A 20,977-nucleotide genomic window follows, 5' to 3' on the forward strand; every position below is an offset into this window, starting at 1 on the left:
TTTTTCTTGATAAAAAGAAAACAATTTCTTGAAGGTTGATATTAGAGATATGGAATACATTGAATACTTACCACTGGGCAAGCATTTTAGCCTATGGGCAAAGTTAAATGTTCTCCCTAAAGGTATAGAAAACAGTTTCCAAAATAATTAGAGGTCTATTTTAATGGTAAAGGAATGCTAGAAAATTTTGTTTTCTGCATTAAGTAGTTTTTGCATCTTGAAGTGAAAGTATTCATGTGGTAGTTTAAACTTTCTCTTTGTAAGAGTTAAACGGAAAATCAGTCATGGTTTACTCAATTTGATGTTCTTTACATTCCAGGATGCTTGCTCTAGAGTCCAGAAGAATTATGGAACTCAAGATGTCACAGGGTTTGGTTAGATGTTCAGAAGCAAGCCTCTGGCTCTGAGTTGTTGTATATGTCAGTGTTAGTTTATAGCCATTCTAGTTGTTGAGGTTTGCTGTTGCTATGTATTATGGCAAGTTATAGTTGACAGGGAAGTTGACAAAAGAGCTTAGAGGACTGTTATCTGCCCAGCTCTAGTGCTGTTAAGGCTTATTACAAATATAAAGGTTTTGTGCCTTTTATCTAGGAACTGAACGATCAAAGGTGGGGTAGAATTTTTTTTTCTTTTTTACTATAACACTAGTCTCTGTTTAGTCTTAGTTCTGTCCAAACCGTGTTTCTTTATATTACCCAAGGTTATGTCTACATTCACTTCAGTGACACAAATCCCTCCACCTACCTGCCTGGGTGATACAAATGTACCTTTTCTGTGTTCTCATTCATCCCATGCATACTTTCCTCCTGTTTGCCCTATACTCTTAATTTGTCTGTGTCACTTTACTAGAAACGAGCTACTGAAAGGCCAAGTGCCTGGCTTTAATTAAGTTTGTGTATGTTACTAGCAGTCTTTGTAGCATATAACCATGCATTTTAGATTCATATTCTGTAAATACCTATGTACACAGATGTGCTGAGCAACTGTCCAACTTATGAGATGAAGGGGTCTCAGAAAAGTAAGCCCTTGAGCAGCTTGGGATTATGGTCCCAAACTAACTGCACTTTATCTTCAGTTTCAAGTAATGGTTTATATTTATTACTTTCAAGTAAAAGAATACTCCATAAAGTTTGTGGCTGGATCAGTTTCAGTGAGACAGTGTCAGAATACACTCGGGAGAAAATTGTTGACTTGTAACTCTTTCATGTTTTGGATATAATTATATTTTAATGAGTCATTGTTTATTTCTTTGGTAGAAACAATATTGTATGTCTAAATCGCTCTTAAAATACGAACTGTTTGAACCCCAATGGTATGTTTTCTTCCAGTAATTCATTATTACTGAATTATTTTAAAATAGTTCTATCAACTTCTCCTCCTCCTCCTCTTCCTTGTCCCTTCTTCTTCTTTCTTTTCTTCTTCTCTTCTTCTCCTCCTTCTCCTCCTCCCCCTCCTTCTCTTTCTTCTTCTTCTTGATATAACTACAGTTGCAGATGATTGTGAGCTACGATGTGGAGCCAGGAATTGAACCAGGGTCTTCTGCAAGAGGACGTACTCTAAAACACAGAGCTATCCACTCAGGCCCCAGGGGCTTATTTTTAAGACATCATAAAATGGATTTCTTAAGATAGAAAACAATATTTGTCCAAAAGAATAACACAGATTTTATTAGAAAATTATGAAGTACTGTCAACTGAAAAGATTACAGTTGGAGGGGGGGTACACAGCCTCATTAACTTTGTGGATCAAGTCAGCATTTAACTCCACTGGTTACAAGCCATAGCTTGTTAATCAAAGTTCTAAAGAAACTGTTCACATAAGAACTAGCTCTTCTAAATGAGAACTATGCAGAAAACTGCAGAAATGCCAGGAGACACGGGATGCAGTAAATGCAGTAAGATGTGACACTTCTGAAATTTTATCACTTGCTAGTGAATGTCTGTAAGCATCACATCGGCTCTCTCTCTTTTTGTATTTATATACATCAAAAATATACTCCAAGCTAGTCATGGGTGGAAAATAAAGTACACAATTTAAAAGCAAAACTGCTATAGATTTACAACAAAATATGAATTACCTGTACACACATTTTTAAGAGGCACAATCTGTTCTATACAGTAACTGTCATATTGAATTCATATTATACACAGTGGTATCTGATAAGTGGTTTGAGTGAAAACATAGTACCAAAACATTGATATAAAATAAATTACATATTACTTAGTATTTTTAAAGTTACATACTTAAAAAAAATTTAGCCAAATGTACAACTAAAAAGCAAATTTTATGAAAAATGATCTCAGATTTTAACAAATGGCCCCTTTCAGGATTCATTTGTACCTTTTAAATAAACTACACTGGTGTCAGGATTAGGTACACATGACTCTAACAATTGATTGAAGACAATTTCCTTCATGGTTTTAACATTGTAACTACTAAGGAAGAGGATGCTAACTACATAGCCCCACCTCCAACACCACCATCCTGTTTTTTCAAAAAAAAACATTTATCTTCCCATTTTAGTATTATTTATCTGCTCCATTCTGCAAATTGATTTTGTTCATGTCTTGAGTTGTCATACATCTGAGAAATTCAAGTTTGCTGTTTATAATCCTAAATGGCTAACGTGAGAATTCCAAGTACATGTGGAGACTGCAGTACATGTAGCCTCAAACATGTTCCTAGATGTTTTTCAATCTGAAAATCAAAGATTCACAGTCTTGAATATTTTCACAATGCTGTGAAGGGCTCATCTTTGGCATTTCTCCATTAGTTCTAAAATCAAAGCACGGCATTTTATGTTTTTCTATCTACCTAATTGCATGCGCTTTGGTACATGGAAATGACTGTTAATTTAATCGCAACTTCACTACTAAGCAAAAAAAATTTTTTATAAAGCTGCAAAAATACCAAACCAACCAACCAAACAAACAAAAAACAAAACCAAATCCTACCACCTTCCAGCATTACTCTTTGGGAAGCTGAAGTGCTTGATCTTTTTCAAAATTTTAGTTCTCTTCTTTAGTTATTACAACACTGATAAACAGGATATACTTTAAAAGAACAAGATAGCCAGGATATAATTCTTGTATGTGAATACTTTCATTAAAGCAAATATAATGACATATATCTTCCAATAACATGGGCATCGCAAAGTCAACATAGAGTATTTTCTTCACTGGCCCTTGTGGCCATCTGGCTTGCTTGCTTCTTCTCTTCTCCCCTCCCTATCTCCCTCTCAGCTTTTGAGACAGCAACAGGATCTCACTAAGTTGCCTATATTGGTCTAGAACTTCCTGGGTAGCTCAGACAGGCTTTGAACTTGTGAGCCCCTTGCCTAAATGTCTAAAGTAGTTTGACTATAGTCTTGCATTTCTAGGTTTGATCCTGGGAAAAGGGGAAACAACATAACCAAAACCAAACAGCTGCTACAAATACCCAATGGTCTTGGATAGCAAAAACAAATGGAGAGAGTAATACAGCTTTATTGTGACATCAACGCTTTGAAAAGGCAACTGGTAACTTTCTACTGTCTTTTTTATTCTTACAAAGCAGAGGTGTGAAAATACAAGCAGAAAATGACGCCCTGAAGATAAAAAGACTACAGTTTAAACAGGGCATGTTCTACTATCTGGCAGAAAGAGATCTGAATAAATCTTTAGCTATTTTGGGAAGAAAAACTGGTCTTTCAAATATATTAAAATCTGTAGATTAGGAGGATGTAATATGTAAAAAGATAGTGGATTTTTGAAAGTACAAATTACATGGCAGTTGGTGAATACTATCTATGCAGTTTAATAATACTGCTATCTCCCAGCCAGTGTAAATACCTGACATAACAGTTCTTCAAGTCCTTAAGAGCTATATGTGAAAACCAAATAAAGAAATTATCAGCCCCTACTAATAAAATTCAGTAAGAACTTGGGCCTCATAGTTGGCACTATTTAAAGTTTCCAGACTAGTAAGTGCGGATGGCTACCTACTTCCAGAATCCAGGAGAGTTTTACTCAACTCTGTTACTTTAGAAATACTGAGCTTTTTTTTTTTGCACACCCAAACAAGACTCATCTGGTCATATTCGATTCTAAAACAAAACACTATGTAAAGTTGTCCTGTATAAATGTCCTTTTGGGAATTTTTGAGTGACTTCATGGACTCCTTTTCTGGAGGAGGCGTCACATGGAAATCCTTAACACGCCAAGACAGGGTCAGTTACCAGCACTCCCTCAGTTCAGTTGAAGTTGGTTTTCTGTAAATGCTTATTGGGAATTTCCAAAGCACTAACTTGGAGAGGCCAGGAGCCTCCATCAATCCCAGCTTGGATGGCCACTCCTGTCACCACTGCCAGGTCAGGGTCTACAGATGTATTCGGGTCCTTTCCAAAGAACTCCTGAATAACTTGGCGGATCCGAGGAATACGAGTAGAACCCCCAACTAGAACCACCTCGTCAATTTCCGTCTTGTCTAAGAGGCCTTCTTTTAATACTTGCTGAATGGGTACGAGTATTTTCTGAAAGAGATCTTCATTGAGGGCATCAAAGAGCTTGCGGGATACTTCTGTCTCAAACAAAACCTGACTTTTTCCACTCTTGCTTTCAGAAAGGCCAGGTCTAAACACTCTATTCACATGGTGACCATCTCCTGGGGTGAGCTGGTCTTTTGGCAGTTCAGAGTCACCATTCTGAGGTTCCTTGCTGTCCTTCCCCTCCACAGTGAGTAAAACTGATACCTGGGCAGACTGATGAATTGTCAAGTTTAGCTTGACCATCTCCACCGCCTGTCTTAATCTGTGGATTTCCTCTTTCCTGGAAGGGAGAAAGCCGTACGTTTGATAGATCTCTTTATATAAATGCTGAAGCAGCCTCTGATTGAAGTCTTGTCCTCCAAGTTTGTTGTTTCCTAAACACAGAATTAAAAACCTTATGTCATACTTATATGCACATAAATATAAACTCTGTATGTTAAGGTATTCTAAGGATAAGAAGTCCTATAATATATTAAGGTTTTACTAATGTACGTTGATTAAAAAAGACCTATGTTAAAACCATTTTAACCTAATGGTAAGGGCAGATAGTTACTTACTTTCAGATTCTAGAAACGGTTTTATCTCAGCTATTATTGTTATTTCCATTTCTATCTTCTACTATTGATAATCAGTGCCTAGCAGGGTTAGAAATCCTAAATGAACGAGAAGGGAGTATTTCAATAACATAAAGTGATTTTTGATAAACAGAAGAATGAAGGCAGCATCTACCTAAATTGCAACACTGTCTCATTTTGGAATTTTTATGATTAACAGGTACCAAAAATATAATCGTATCTTACTGTTAATAATTAAAAGCTTAATAGAAATAGTTCTATAGGAAAAGATAATGGAATATAAACTCAGAGTATATATTTTGGCTCTAAGGAATTTTGTTAAAAGAATGAGAAATATAAATGTTAGAACGCTTATGTAGGTTAATAAGCACTCTTACATTTTGGCCTAAAAAGCACAAAGCAAAAATCTTGAAAAGAGATTTAAAGTAAACGATCTTATTTCTTCAGTGACACTCAAGTTGCCTTTCTCAGAACATCCTCACCCTCACACATGAAACAGATGAAATAACCGACTGTCTTCATTTTGACATTTTTTTCTGTTATCTTCCCTTTAACCGTCATCAAGGAACTCTAAAGGAACTTACTTATCTAACTTACAGGAAGTCCAGCCATTTTATTTTGATAGTTAACTTTGATCTGTACATAGATATAAGCAACATTATATAGAAAAATCACAAAATATTCTGAAAACCAAACCGACATCCTACATGCTGGGCAGATTGAGGAAAGCACGCCTGCACTTCCTTAGATCTGCACTTTTCTTACCAGACATCGCTCGTGTTAGGAACATCCCTCCTTGTTTATTCAGTAACGACACATCAAGAGTTCCTCCACCCAAGTCTATGACCAACACGTAGAACACGTCAACCTTGTGGAGACCATAGGCCATCGCTGCTGCTGTAGGCTCATTTATCACCCTCAAGATCTTCAGCCCTGAAAGACCACGGGAGGAAACAGTTTCCACTTAACTTGTAATTAAAACATGTCTGTTTCTGCTTTAATATGACCTTCATCCAGCAATGACAAAAGCAGTGGGAAAAATACAATAGTATGAAAAATGCAAGTTCTTCTTACTGGTATAATTAAAATTATTCTTAAAGAATACACCATAAAAAAAGAAAAGCCTAAGTTTAGTATCTTGACACTTTATTAACAATTGTAAAACCTCTTCCAGCCTTTTCTAATATTGATACTCTACTTGGAAATATATAGTTGTGGAAATATGGTCAGCTGATCTCGTGTAAAAGACCACATTACGTTGAGTAAGATTCCTGCTTTGCAGTAACTTCCCCACTTAAAGTGGTGTACAAGGTGTGAGGTCAGGAGCCACATCGGCCTTTCAAACTCTAAAGATCCTCCCAGGGATGCTACTGGTTATCACACTTCTCGCTCTGTTCTGGTCATGTGTGGGGTCCTAGGTCTTAGGAGTCACTGTTTCGGGGAGGCATGCCTGCTCATTCTATAAGCCCCACCATCTATCTCTGACTACCTTCCGGGCCTCCATTCTTCCACCCATGCTACTTTCTGGGAAAGACTGTATAGAAGTAGATGGCCTTGATGGGCATCAATGGGAGGAGAGGCCCTTGGCCCTGTGAAGGCTGAATGCCCCAATCAGTGTAGGGAATTCAAGGGTGGGGAGCAGGAGTGGGTGGGTAGGGAAGCACTCTCATATAAGCGAGGGTGGAGGGAGGGGGAGGGAAAGGATAGGGGGTTCCTGGGGGGCAGGGGGACCAGGAAAGGGGATAACATTTGAAATGTAAATAAGGAAAATATCCAACTTAAAAACAAGATGTACCAGTAGCTCTGAACACGAGGTGATTGATCCCCCTGAAGCCAAGGGTAGTAAGGACACTACCCTTGGCTTAGAAGGGCCATGCAACTACTATTACTGATAAGTACAGGAAGTCCCCATGGTACAATGTTACATGCAATGTGCGTGCGTATTATGCTTACTCTACACTTCGATCTATTTGGATACAGCATCACAAAAGCAGGATTTATAGAACAGGTGGCATCACTTTCACCTTGCAAAGTCTGGAAACACGTCACCTGAACAAGGAAGACATCGTATCTTGGATCAGAAGTACAGGAGCACTCATGCTCTCTCCCACAGTTTGTCATATGCATGATTTGCTTAGCTTCTTCTTTTCTTTTCATTTTAGAAACGTATTTTGAGGACAGTTGTATCCTGGAGGACTGAACCTAGGCTGGGCCTGACCCTCTCTAGAGAAGTAATCTATCAGAAAGCTACAGCCCTAGCCCTACACTGCTTTTTCTCCCCATTTAATGTTGTACCAGAGTTCATAATTATCATTGCAAAAATATCTAAAACAGGCAGCTATCTCATCTGCCATATAGTCTGGATGCCTACAGTTGATTTACAGAAGATGTTAGTCCTAACACAATCTGAGAAAATGCATGTCAGGTCAGTCAAAGGTGCTATTACCAGCAAGGTTGGCAGCTTGGATTGTTGAATTTCTCTGTTGTAGGTCGAATTCTGCAGGCACAGAAATGACAGCATTGGCAACCGGCATGCCGAGGTATTCCTCGGCCATCTCCTTTAGCTTCAGCAGCAATCGAGAGCCGACAAACTCTGGAGAAACGATGATGGTTTCATTACTTGTCACAGAAAACTCAGCCATCCCATTTCTGTGTAAAACCTGTAAATAAGATTTGAAAAGCAAGGATGTAAAGTTAGTATGTATACACAAAAGTCCAATTGCTTTGACATGCACATATTGGATTGATTCAACAAAAACCTTTAAAACTAAGAAAAACCTCACTATAATATATCCAACACCCTTTTCCAGATTAGAGTTCACTGAATGTGATATTTAAAAACTTACTAAATAATTCTGTGTTACAGTTTTCAGGAAGAGCCAAACAAAGGTCAGGACTGTAACAGAAGCCTAGGGTATTCTCAGTGCATTCTCATTGGAAGGATGCGTTACAACACCCAGGAGACTCCTTTTCTTGGAGCTGTTGGCCCTCAGTGGGCATGTTTTCACTCAGACAAAGCTCTTTAAAAGTTCTGCCCAATATGCACAAGTAGCCAGCCGGTATCACTAATTTCGGGGCCATTACTTAGTAAGATAGTCTTAATGACAACACCGCAATGCCTGCAACACCGGATCCCCAGGACGGCTGCCGAGCTGGGACAGCCCAGAGAATACAGTGACCAATGGGATGGTCCACACTCTGGGTAAGACTGGGAAGCCCAGTGAAGGACTTCATCATGATCCTCCAAAACAATTTACATACTGGTCATTTAAGGGCGTTTGCATTTCATATTCATGCTCATTGAGAACTGGTAATTAAAACCACACAAAAGAAAACTACAGAAACTCCAATCACAAAGGAGGCAACACTTTATTTGGGAAGCCATGATGATACAACTACCTAGTGAGTCTAACACATGTAGAGTCATTAGACCACTTCATAACTTAGAAGAGAAGTCGCACACGGGAGAAACAAGCCACAGAAATCAAATGTTTAAAAATAACACTGAAAAATAAATACATAAGAGCATTAAGATGGAAATCCAAAAGGGGAAAAAATCAAGTCAGTGCAAAGGGTCAGAGTTGATACTAATTAATTACTATAGGAATCAAAACCACTCTTCTATCATTGAGATTTCATGTATGCCTAATACTTTGAAAGGAACAACTTAGACATCACAGAGATGATAGGGTATTTTATTGTCATTAAAAAAAGAGAAAGATATCAAACCAGGACAAAGAAGAAGAAATGCAGAGGCAATAAGGTCTTTGTGAGTTGTAGGTCAGACAAGTCTACAAATTTAGTTCCTGTATTAATTAAACAATCAATCAACCAATAGAATTTTTAGAAGAAAGAAAAAATACCACTAGATATAATTCCTGTAAAGCAAAGGAAAGACAATTAATACAAAATGCCATTTTTTCAGTTGTGGATTGTGGAACACGGACCTGGGTGCGAAGGCTGACCCGCTCAAGAGGCTGTTCAGTGACTGCTACAGAGCATGGCCTACCTCAGTAAGTAAAGAAAGTCACACTGCCTGCTGAAGATGCGGACACTCCAAAAGCAAAGGTTAAGAGCATGCAGACCTTCTGATCTACAATCTGGGAATATAAGTAAAATTCCTAAATAAGTAAATCAAAATGTTGAGATTCCACCTCACACCAATCAGAATGGCAAAGATCAAAAACTCAGGTGACAGGAGATGCTGGATTGCAAGCTGGTACAACCAACCACTCTGGAAATCAACCTGGCAGTTCCTCAGAAAATTGGAAATAGTTCTACCTGGAGACCCAGCTATGCCATTCCAGGGTATCTGCTCACCATACCACAAGGACACGTGGTCCGCTATGTTCATTAGCAGTGTTATTAACAGTAGCGAGAAGCTGGAAACAAACCAGAATGGATACAGAAAATGTGGTTCATGTTCACAATGGAATACTATTCAACTATTAAAAATGAGGACATCATGAATTTTGCAGGCAAATGGATGCAACTAGAAAAGAGCGAAGTAAGCCAGACCCAATAGGGCATGCATGTTATGTAATCACTGATAAGTGGATATTAGTCATAAAGTACAGAATACCTAGGAGACAACCCACAGAGCGTAAGAAGTTCAACAAGCAGGAAGGCCCAACCGAGGATGCTTCAATCCCACTTAGAAGGGGCAACAAAATAGTCACAGGAGGCAGAGGGAAGGAGGGACCTGAGTGGGAGAGGGAAGAGGATGGGAAAAGGAGAACAGGACCTGGTATGGGGGGCGGGGGGCAGAAGAGAAGTCCTAAGGGCCAAGACAATGAATGGAAATATGAAGCATCTGGGAGTTGGGGGGGCCCTCTAGAAAGTCCCAGAGACCTGGGAGGTGAGAGACTCTCAGGACTTAATGGGGGTGACCTTATCCAAAATGCTCAACAGTGGGGAGAGGAAATTCGAAGAGTCCACCTCCAGAAGAAAGAAGGGCCTCAAGTGGAGGGACAGGATTACTAACCCACAGTCAAAATTTCTCACCCAGAATTGTTCCTATCTAAAAGAACTGCAGGGACAAAAATGGAGAAGAAACTGAAGGAAAGGCTGTCCAGTGAGCAGCCCAACTTGGGATCTATCTCATGGAGTGCACCAAGGTCTAACACTATTACTGATTCTATGATGTGTTTACAGACAGGAGCCTACCATGGCTGTCCTCTGAGAGGCTCTACCAGCAGTTGACTGAGACAGACACAGATACCTACACCCAACGAACACCCAACCATTCAACTGAAGTAGGAGACCCCTATGGAGGAATCAGAGGAAGGGTTGAAGAAGCTGAAGGGGAGGGCGACTCCATAGGAAGACCAGCAGTCTCAACTGACCCGGATCCCTGGGAGCTCCCAGAGACTGAGCTACCAACCAAGACCATACTGGGCTGGACTGAGGGCCCTGGCACATACATAGCAGAAGACTGCCTGGTCTCGCCTCAGTGGGAGAAGATGCACCTAATCCTCCAGAGACTTGAGGCCCCAGGGAAGGGGGAGGCCTGGTGTGGGGTGAGCAAGGGGAAGAGGGAATGGGTTGAGGAACTGTTGGGAGGGGGGACCAGGAAGGGGGTAAGGTCTGGAATGTAAATAAATAAAATAACTATTAAAAAAAAACCCACACATATATATCCAACTCAAAATTCCATAAGGCAGGCAATTTCTAACAGACACAAAGATATATATATATATATGTGTGTGTGTGTGTGTGTGTGTGTGTGTGTATACATATATCTACACATACATATATATACACATACATGCACACATATATATACACACACATATACGCATATATATGTATATGTATATATATATACTGAACTTCAAAAATTAGTGTGACACTAGCAAAGTATAAGAGGTAGTGCTGAGATAGAGTAACTCTGTAATAAAATAGCAGTTCCACAGCCATTAAAGCTAGTGAGGTACATGCACTACATGTGTGTAACATACTGACACACTTCAAATAAGCCAGAAAGCACGACAGCAAGTGTACAAATGTTGTACGCATACAAAATGTACACACATAGAGAATACCTATTCACAGTCCACGGGGCTTCAGCATCCTTCCTAAAATGTCTTGAGAGAACTAACTGGAACTGTGATGATGGCGGGATGAGTGCACAGCAAGGCCCCATATCCTGACCTGGTAGCACCAGGAAGTCACTGAACTGATCCACCCTGCAGCTGCTGTGGGATTTCTCACTGAGAGAATACAATTCCCTGACACATAATTCAAACAGCACCGTTAAATCAAATGGACGCAGAGTGTAGATTAGTTTCCTACCTTAAATGGGTATCTGCCAACTTCAGCCTCCAGCTCCTCCGGGGTGAAGATCTTCCCGATGAACCGTTTGGCATCATAGATTGTGTTTTGAGGATTTGAATCAGCCAGCTCTAGGCTCTCATAGCCCACATACACATCACCGTCCGTGAAGGACACCATGCTGGGGATGCTGATATGCCCGTTTTCATCTGGAATCACCTTCACTTTTCCTGTCCCGGGAAAAAATACACCAACCGAACAGTAGGTGGTACCCAGGTCAATGCCAATCACTTTTGGCGTAGGCAATGGTAAATACTGTTGTGCCAAGTAGCCCGCCAAGAGGAGAGTCAAAACAGCTGAACCTGCAAAAGGTAAAAAGATAAGTTTTTATGAAGCTACCACCATATACTGTACCTATAGCAACATCTTCTTAGTAGCACTTTTAAAACAAAACATAAAATATTTCACTTTATAGGATTATTAGCTACTTCTTTTGGACATCAAGTTTTTAACATTCCATCGGGGTACAATTAAAAACAAAGGAGAAAAAAAAAACCCTCAAAAACCAAAAGCCCTCACAAATGTATTTTTGTATAATCCGTTACATGATAATAAAGGAATAAAATGTAAAGATATTTAAATAACCATTATGCTGTTGTTGAATGAAAATATCACAAATGTGAAACTAAAGCTAAATACAATCCAGTTTTCTTGGATTATTGCTATTTAGATTGATAGCTTCATAAACAGTTTTTACCTGTTATTACTAAAATGAAATGCCATTATGAAATTCCCACAGAGACAGCTTTGGTATGTAAGTCTAACCTGTTTGGTTATCGTCTTTACCCATTCAAAAGGATAAAATACGTAAGTTGGATATGTTGATCTGAAAACTGCTTAGGCACTACTGTTACCTCATAGAGTCCAGAAGAGATTTTGCATATATAAGCATTCATTAAGGATATACTTTTCAAAATAGATATTAGGGAAGAAGTATGCAAGTGCTAACCCTGATAGCAACAATATGTAAACTTCCCGAAGGCAAGTTCTAGTCACCATTGAATAGTACGGCCCATGAAGAGCAGAGGCTCAGCAAATATTTAAGGGAAAAGATCATATAGAAACATCAGGCATATTGTACACAAAAGCGAATAAGAACATCACTTTGAGTTTAGAATTAATATCTGATTTGGTTTCACTAGTCTGCGTAATACACCTGTCCCCACTCAAACCCATAATGTCACTCGGTAGTGCTGTTGGTAATTGCTAGCTCCTTCAAATCAACGCCTGGCACATCATAGCAGACCAAGAACCTATCCACTTGTCTCTTCCCACCTACAGACAAATCTCAAAAGCATCTCAGCGTTTGGCAAGGGAATGTTGATTCCCAATCGGTATGTTCAAAAGAGAATCCATCTAAGAATGCACAGGGACTTGAATCCCTCCCAATTCCGCATCCCGAGTGAAGCCAAGAGTCTTCAATCTCGAGATCCCCTTCTTATTCACAGTGGGTTCTCGCACAGAGAACCGATTTCGGCTACCCATTCAAGACCGAGGTCGTTAGCATTCCTAGGCCCTCGTCTCTCAGACCTGTGGCTGGTGGCACGACCCCAAGAGGCCTCCGGCAAGTCAGACCCCCGACTCCAGACGCCCCGCCCCCACCAGCTCCAAACAGCCTTAGCCCCCTTTTCAGGCTCCCTTCGGCTGCGTGACCTGTGATTCAGAGAGTGAGACAACCAACCCTTGCCCACCCAGACCTCGTCGAACTTCCCCGTCGACTTCCATAGTTGCAGGGACCCCTGAGATACTGACCTAAGATCGTCATCTCTCCGGCCATCAGTCCCGCCGAACAGGCAGAAGGATGACTGTACCGATGGGAGGCACCGCCCCCTAGTCGCCGGCTGTCGCGCAGCCTCCTGGGAAATGTAGTCCGTCGGCTCCGAATTAGCCGGAGGAACTACGATTTCCACCACAGCAATGACTCCATCTACCATGAGGCCGCGGGGCGGATTTTACTCAGGCCAGTGAGGGAAGACTCGGCCTCCCCACGCACGAAGGCCCAACAAACCAGGCTTTGTTGTGGGAGCAGCGTCTGGGAAAGGCCAGAGTTTGTCATTCATCAAACCCAAAACGCTGCGAGCTTACTCGCGGTTAAAAAAAAAAAAAAAAAAAAAAAAAAAAAGTCCCTGTAGCCCCGCCTCACCGCGTTGTATTGTGGGAACTGCAGTTCTGGACTGTCCAGAGCTTGGAAGGCATAAAGAGGATAAAACCAATTAAGATTCCGAGGTGGGTTGCGTTGCCAGGCAGGCGGGGAATTCAAACTTCCGGTTTTTTTGTTTGTTTGTTTTTGTTTTTTGTTTCGTTTTGTTGTTCAGCCTCTTTTTTAAGGTTTATGCGTCTTTGGTCGAAATCAAGATTCTAGATAGACTTCTCCTAAGCCCTCCGAAGTCCCCTTAGCATTCCACAGTGGGGCAGTCCTACCGGAGACCCCACCTCTGGTGTACCTGTTCGTTGCTTTGCAAATATCCTTGCAGTCATTAAATGCAATGCCAGCCCGATGCTGTTGGCAGTAAATTATTTCACGGGCTCGTCAGGAATGAAGTTTGTCCAGGACCGCATGGTTTATCCAAGATATTTTCAAATCTAATATTAACATTCACATATGCTATTACCAACTAATATGGAAAGATACATTCTACTTTTCGTTTTAATTATGTCATAAATGGCCAGAATTGTCTTCCTGGACAGGTCCGTCCTTTCACGTGTTGACTATCCGATCACTTTTCCCCTGGCGCCATAAGACACGTTAGCAAAGCAATTTGAAGAAGACAAGATTTATTTTGGCTCAAAGTTCAATGGTACAGTTCCTCATAGCAAGGAAGTCACGGAGGCAAGACCTTTTAACCAGCTGTCCCCATTGCACCCAGTCAGGAAGCAGAGACAGGAAACGAAGGCATCTCTCTCTCTCTCTCTCTCTCTCTCTCTCTCTCTCTCTAATTCAGCCTTGAACCTGCTGGATGTCGGAATAGCAGTGCTCATAGTTAGGCGAAGTCTTTTCGCCTCAATTAATCAGGTCAGAAACGCCCTCATATACATACCCGGAAGTTTACTTCCATGATGATTCTGAATCCCAGCAAGACGAAAAGATTAACCACAATTATTGAGGGGGAGGATACAGGTGGTTTTTAGTATATAAAACATGATGTTTTCCCCTCACTGTTTAATATTTGATACGACTTAAGGACTCCTGGACGTGACTTTACTGTTGGGAAAGTTCATGAACACTTAAGGTCCTAGAAACTTAAATGTGCTTCTCTGGCTAGGTGCAAATCAATAGTCCTAATTGGCGACAGGTCTACTAGTTGTGGGAAAGAACCTCTACTGGCTTTCCACTTGCGTAAAATCTTGTATCTTTTAAGTTTCTAGCTATCTATGTACTTTATCTATGATAGGTTGGTCTATGTCTATCTGTCTACCTACCTATCTACAGATAGATATTATCACACATACATATATAATGATTTTATATCTGAATTATGGCTAACAGAGACCCATTATAATACACTTTAGTGTTTTTAAATACTTTGTCATGTGAAAAATGAAAAGCATGTGGATATATGACTACTATTCGCCAAAGTTCTTAGGAAGAATGAAGAAAGCATAATTCAAACATCCAACTGATGATTTTGATGGGTAATGATAATTTTAATAAATGTTATCGAACAGTTACTGTGTGCTTAGCACAGTGGTAACCATTGGCATCAATAAAGGATAGAGAGAAGGCAATCAGAAATTTAATTCAACATGCTGTGAGACATAGAAATAATATGATCACTGGGAAGGAGCAAGACTGGAGAAACCTATATAGTTTTACCTTGAAGAGAACTTCCAGTATTTTAGAGCTGTTTTTTTTTTTGTTTTGTTTTTGTTTTTGTTTTTGTTTTTTTAAATGTGAGAGTCAAGCTGTAAATTGATGGAAAGATACAAAGTAACCAGGTGTAAGCAGTCCACATAAAAATAGCCCAACCAACAGTATAAGAGCAGACAGGCATTAGATTCACCAGCCATGGGGCCAGTATCATGAGGATCAGTGATACAAACACTGCTCACTGTAATTCCCTCTGCCCACCTTTCTGTTGTCCTTTGAAAGAGAAATGTTTCCTACTGGCTCATGTAGTTAGACACTTGGTACCTAGTTGTGGCAAGTTGGGGAAGTTAGGGAAGTTTTAGGATGTGGAGACTTTTTGGAGGAAGTCCATGGCTGGAAAGCAGGCTTTCAGAGTTCTTAGCCTGATTGCAGTTGGTATGGTCTTTTAGCTTCCTGCACTGGTGGCCTGTTTGTCATGTCTCTCCTGCCAATACGAATATCTAGCCTTCTGGACCTGTAAGCCAATGTAAACTTTTTTTTTTTTTTTTTTGAGTTGCTATGGTGGTTTGAGGTTAAAGTTGTAAGCCCTCTGTTACCCTGCACTGGACCATCTTGGATTCTAAACCCCTGAAACAGTAAGCCAAAGTAAACACTTTCTTTTATAAGTCGCCTTAGTTACAGTGTTTTATTACAGCAATAGGAAAGTAGCTAAAATACTCCCTTTCAGTCAATGATTTTAATCACAGCAATAAAATGGTAGTTAGTATATACCCTTTCCTTTCACAGTTTTCATTTAATATGGGACCATAAACAATATTATCTCAGAGAAGAAAACCCTTACCCCCAGAAAGGAATATAGCATTCCTTCCTTCCAGAAAGGAATAACACAGGTTATTTTCATTGTTTGTTACTATGTTAACAAACTGTCTTAAAACTAATAGAGGCCTAGTATACAATTCTGTAGGTCAGAAATTTGGTACATGTTTTCCTGGATTATAGTTCTTCAATGATGTTACTCTTATTTTATTTTATTTTATTTTATTTTATTTTTCAAGACAGGGTTTCTCTGTGTAGCCCTGGCTGTCCTGGAACTGACTTTGTAGACCAGGCTGGCCTCGAACTCAGAAATCTGCCTGCCTCTGCCTCCTGTGCTGGGATTAAAGGTGTGCGCCACCATGCCCGGGTGTTACTATTATTTTAAATCATAGAGCTGTAGGTACTTTTGTTGTATGTCTGGCTATTTTTCCTCCTGGCCCCAAGCTCTTGGAATAGCGACTCAGACTCAAAATATATTTACTGCTACAACCACCTGGCCCTACTACATTTGTTAAAATGTTTTATTCTTTTTGAGTTATTTTTTATTGTAACAGAAAAGAGAAATGTAATTGTTAATGGGATCATTTCAATGAAAGTAATCTACAATAATAACATTCAATTAATATAAATATATGTACATATATGTAATAAAATTAGCTGTCCTTTTCTTAAAACTTATCTTCAGCAACATTCCAGACAGTATAAGCCTATTTCAGTGCTGTCTACTTGAAGGATTTCAAGAATTAGCAATGTGTTGATGTATTCATGAAGATGATGAGCTCAGAGGCCTAACAAGATAGACTGATGTCCTAGGTTTATTCTTTTATTGATGTGGATTTTTTCTTCTTCTTCTAAATTTTAGGACATCTGAAAACATTTTCTTTATATAGCCTATTGTAGAAAGTTTAGACATCACAATAATGGAAACTCTGAAATGAACCAGCTTCCCTTTGCTTGTAGTCCCTTGATTTTTCTCTGGCACAGATAGATGTAGCATACCTATATATTTTGTCAGCAGAAATGTGCTTAGAGCATATACAATGCATATTTTCCTGTAGTTTATAGCAATTTTTACATGCTTATAATTTATTATGTTCAAATTGCAGATTTAAGAGATTATATTGCAAGACTAATTTTTAGCTTTCTTCTCCAATATTTAATAAATACTAACATTAATACTAATTTAATAAATACTATTATTTACTATATTAGTATTTATTGATTAATCTTCCTTTCTTATTAGTTTAATAGCTTATGGTTTTGATTCTTGTAATACATTTTGGTTGTTTTCTTTTCGCTTTTCTTGTTTGTTTGGTCTTTTCTTTTGTCTATTTTTTGTTTTGTTTTTAAAACAGTATCACTCCCCTAGTTACTCCTTTGATCCTCCTAGCAGAGCAACTATTACAGGTATGAACATCCACAACCAAACTCTCACTGATTGATTTTTAATTATCTTTTGAGACTATAATAAAATTACATCATTTCCCCTTTCCACTGCTTCCTTCCAAACTCTCCCACAAACCCCTCCTCATTGTCTTTCAAAATCATGGATGATTTTCATTAATTGTTGTTACATACATACATATGTGTGTGTGTGAATGTTTATGTGTGTGTATGTTCCTAAATACATAAATACAATATATTCAGCTGTATAATGTTACTTGTATGTATCAGTTTTTATGCTGTATATGCCATATATAATCCACCCCTCACCCCCAGTCCTCATGGTACAGGCCTGTAATTTCAAAGGAGTAAGATTAGGAGTTTGAATCCAAGTTAGCTACACAGAGTGAGTTCAAGGTCATCCTACCCAACTTAGCAGGATTCTAACAATGAAAGAGAAATGTAACACTATGGTAAAATGCCTCCCTCACATGTAGGATCCTCTAGGTTCAGTTCTTAGTATAGAAAGGAACCTAACAGACAAAAACCACACAGGTAGGCATAGAGATCTTTTCTTGATACTTGTTTCATTTTATTATTGTGGGTCAGTAACATACTGCTTTGTCCTTGAGACTTTATCATAGACACATATCTGGATGGACAAAATTACTTAGTTTTTCTTTTACTATTTTTCTGTTTTCATCATTTTTTTTTTGCACAACTTACAAACAACTTAGTTCCTTTCCTCCTAAAATTATTATAATATCTTTAAAATTTAGACCTTTATATGTTTATGTCTTGATAAGAGGGGAATGCACAATAAGACAGTAGTGGAATGTCCATCTAGGAAAATGGTATGTTTCTGTTTTAATAAGAATTTCTAAGTAGTTTTCTTCAATAAATGTTACACAATTTGTTATAATCATTAAGTTTCTCTAACAGTTGTGGGTACTGTGATAAATTCTTATTTTGGAGAATGCATCGAACTTTATTGATGGTATTCAAAAGAGTAGGGAGGGCTGCCTAGGCCCCTTCTGTTGTTATGGGGGTCTGGGATGGAAATTGTGAGGGAGATGGTCAATGTTGGAGGCTGAGTTGGAACAGGGACTCCTCAGCAACCAAAGGCCTCTCTCTTGCTCTCAGTGTCCTTGCTAGGGTGGGTGGTCCAGGGTTTCCTGGGAGGTCATGTAGGCCATGAGGTCCACCACCCTGTTAATGCAGCCGTATTCATTATCATACCAGGAAATGAGCTTTACAGAGTTGTCATTGAGAGCAATGCTAGACCCAGCATGGTGCAGTAGTTGTTGCTGTTGAAGTAGCAGGAGACAACCTGGTCCTCAGTATAGCCCCCTGATGCCCTTTAGTGGGCCCTTGGATGCCTCCTTCACTATCTTCTTTATGTCATCATACTTGGCAGTTTCTTCAGTTGGCATGTCAGATCGACAACGAATACATTGGGGGCCAGGAGGCCATGCCAGTGAGCTTCCCATTCAGCTCTGGGATGACTTTTTCCACAGCCTTGGCAGCACTAGTGGATGCAGGGATGATGTTCTGGACAGCCCCATGCCCATCATGCCACAGCTTTCCAGAGGGGCCATCCACAGTCTTTTGAGTGGCAATGATGGCATTGACCGTGGTCATGAGCCCTTCCATTAAGCAGTTGGTGGTACAGGAGACATTGCTGACAATCTTAAATGAGTAGTCATATTTCTCCTGGTTCACACCCATCACAAACATGGGACCATCGGCAGAAGGGGCAGAGATGATGTCTCTTTTGGCCCCACCTTTCAAGTGGGCCTCAGCCTTCTCTATGGTGGTGAAGATGTCAGTAGACTGCACAACATACTCAGCACCAGCATTACCACATTTGATGTTAGTAGGATCCTGATCCTGGAAGATGGTGATGGGTTTCCTGTTGATGGCAAACTTCCCGTTCTCAATCTTGCCTGTGCCATTGAATTTGCCATGGATAGAGTCATACTGGATCATGTAGACCATGTAGTTGAGGTCAATGAAGGGGTTGTTGCCAATTGCAGAGTAGAAGGCAGCCCTGGTAACCAGGTGCCCAATACAGCTATATATATATTTTTTTTCATTCTGCTATATAATTGATCAAAATAACTGTCACCTCTAACTAAGTTCTAAGGAGCAGGTTCTGCTTTCCCATGAGAAAATAATGACAGAAAAGCAACTGTGAAAGCTTGCACACATCTTCTGTTTGCTTGCTGTGGACTCTGACGGAACAGAGCGAGGAGGGGCACTCTTCCATTGCTGGCTGGGAGACTCATTGTTGTCAAAAACAGAGTCTTCCTCAGTTGTGGCTTTCGCACGTATGACAGTCAAGCTGTTCTGTTGTAAACCCACGAGTATAAGGGCACGCTCTGCTCCTAAATTATGCTGATCACTGTGCAGCTTCCTTCTGCGCCTGCTCACGCTTCTGCCCTTTGCAGTTTTCAGAGGATAATTTTCTTTCAAAGATGCTTCGGGAAGTGGGTGTGCCTTCTGCTCTGCTCACTGCCTTCTTGCTGGATTACTGACTTTCCCTATAGACTCAGTTTCGTTCTCCCTTTGCACAGTGCTTACATTTGTTTTGTTTATTGTCTTCTATATTTGTTGTTGTTGTTGTTGCTGATGCTGTTGTTGTTGTAGAGACAGTGTCTTGACTCCATAGTTCATGCTGGCCTGAAAACCATTGTGCTTACTCTTGGACTAGCCGAAAACTCACTGTGAACACCCTGGCTGCATGTCCCAGGCTGGGATTACAGGTGTGAGCCAGCACTCCCACTACCATTTTGTTTTATATTAATCTTACATAATACTTTATACATACAGGAATATATACGCGACTATATGTGCATATATATGTATATATATTTATATGTGAATATATGTGCATATATATATATATATATATATATATATATATATATATCCATAGCTTTAACTACCAACCTGACACAGCATAGATTCATTTAAAGAAATGAGGCCCATTGAGGAATTGCCTGTGTTATAATATTAACCCAGGCATGTTTGTGGATGTTGTCTTGATGGTGACTAAATTCAGGAGGGCCTAGTCCATTCTGCTTACGTCGGCACCATTCCATGGGCAAGTGTTCCTGAGCTGTTTATGAAAACTAGCTGATGAGCATGGGTCTGTGAGGGAGCCAACAAAAAGCATTCCTCCATGGTTCTTGCTTCTAAGTTCTTGCCTAAGTTCCTACCCTGACTTCCTTCTGTAATAGGCTGTGACCTTGAGTCCAAGTCAGAGCCTCCCGGTCTTCCCTAAGTTGCTTTCACTCATGGTCAGTTTTCACCATCAGGATCCAGCCAGAACAGAAATTGATACCAAAAGTGGGGCATTGCTGCTGTGGACCTGGCCGCATACCTTTTTGTTCTTGTATTAGTTGGTTTTCTATTGCTGTGATGAACCCCCATGTCAAAGTCAGCTTATAGAGGAAAAGTTGGTTTGGGATTAATGCTGCCCACGGAGAGTACAGAATGGTGGAGGTGCACAGCAACAAGCTACAGGCAAACTTT

General features: G+C 39.9%; 1 protein-coding gene and 1 pseudogene across 3 annotated transcripts; both read right to left on the minus strand.

Annotated features, from left to right (window-relative positions):
* Positions 1-1,640: 1,640 nt before the first annotated feature.
* Positions 1,641-13,727, minus strand: Hspa13 (heat shock protein 70 family, member 13). Of its 3 annotated transcripts, NR_027492.1 has the most exons (6): positions 13,186-13,269; positions 11,395-11,735; positions 7,547-7,760; positions 5,866-6,033; positions 5,083-5,178; positions 1,641-4,899 (listed from the first exon to the last, which is right to left on the minus strand). NR_027492.1 is itself a non-coding variant. In NM_030201.3 (5 exons), the coding sequence occupies exons 1-5, from the start codon at positions 13,208-13,210 to the stop codon at positions 4,232-4,234; spliced, it is 1,416 nt and encodes a 471-aa protein (NP_084477.1). In that variant the 5' UTR covers positions 13,211-13,269; the 3' UTR covers positions 1,641-4,231. The 3 variants fall into 3 exon arrangements, 2 of the variants coding, with proteins under 2 accessions (NP_084477.1, XP_006522912.1); NM_030201.3 differs by lacking the exon at positions 5,083-5,178; XM_006522849.3 differs by lacking the exon at positions 1,641-4,899 and having other exon boundaries at positions 5,082-5,178; positions 13,186-13,727.
* Positions 18,614-19,508, minus strand: Gm15554 (predicted gene 15554; annotated as a pseudogene).

The sequence above is a fragment of the Mus musculus genome, chromosome 16 (genome assembly GCF_000001635.26).
Source record: "Mus musculus strain C57BL/6J chromosome 16, GRCm38.p6 C57BL/6J".
Classification (NCBI taxonomy): domain Eukaryota; kingdom Metazoa; phylum Chordata; class Mammalia; order Rodentia; family Muridae; genus Mus; species Mus musculus.

Bases quoted from the DNA above. Each gene is read 5' to 3' on its own strand.
- Hspa13 (NM_030201.3), bottom strand. From the start codon at position 13,210: ATGGCCGGAGAGATGACGATCTTAG. The intron at 7,761-11,394 runs GTAGGAAACTAA...TCTTATTTACAG, and splicing joins TTGGCAGATACCCATTTAAG to GTTTTACACAGAAATGGGAT. The intron at 6,034-7,546 runs GTAATAGCACCT...GTGGTCTTTCAG, and splicing joins CCAAGCTGCCAACCTTGCTG to GGCTGAAGATCTTGAGGGTG.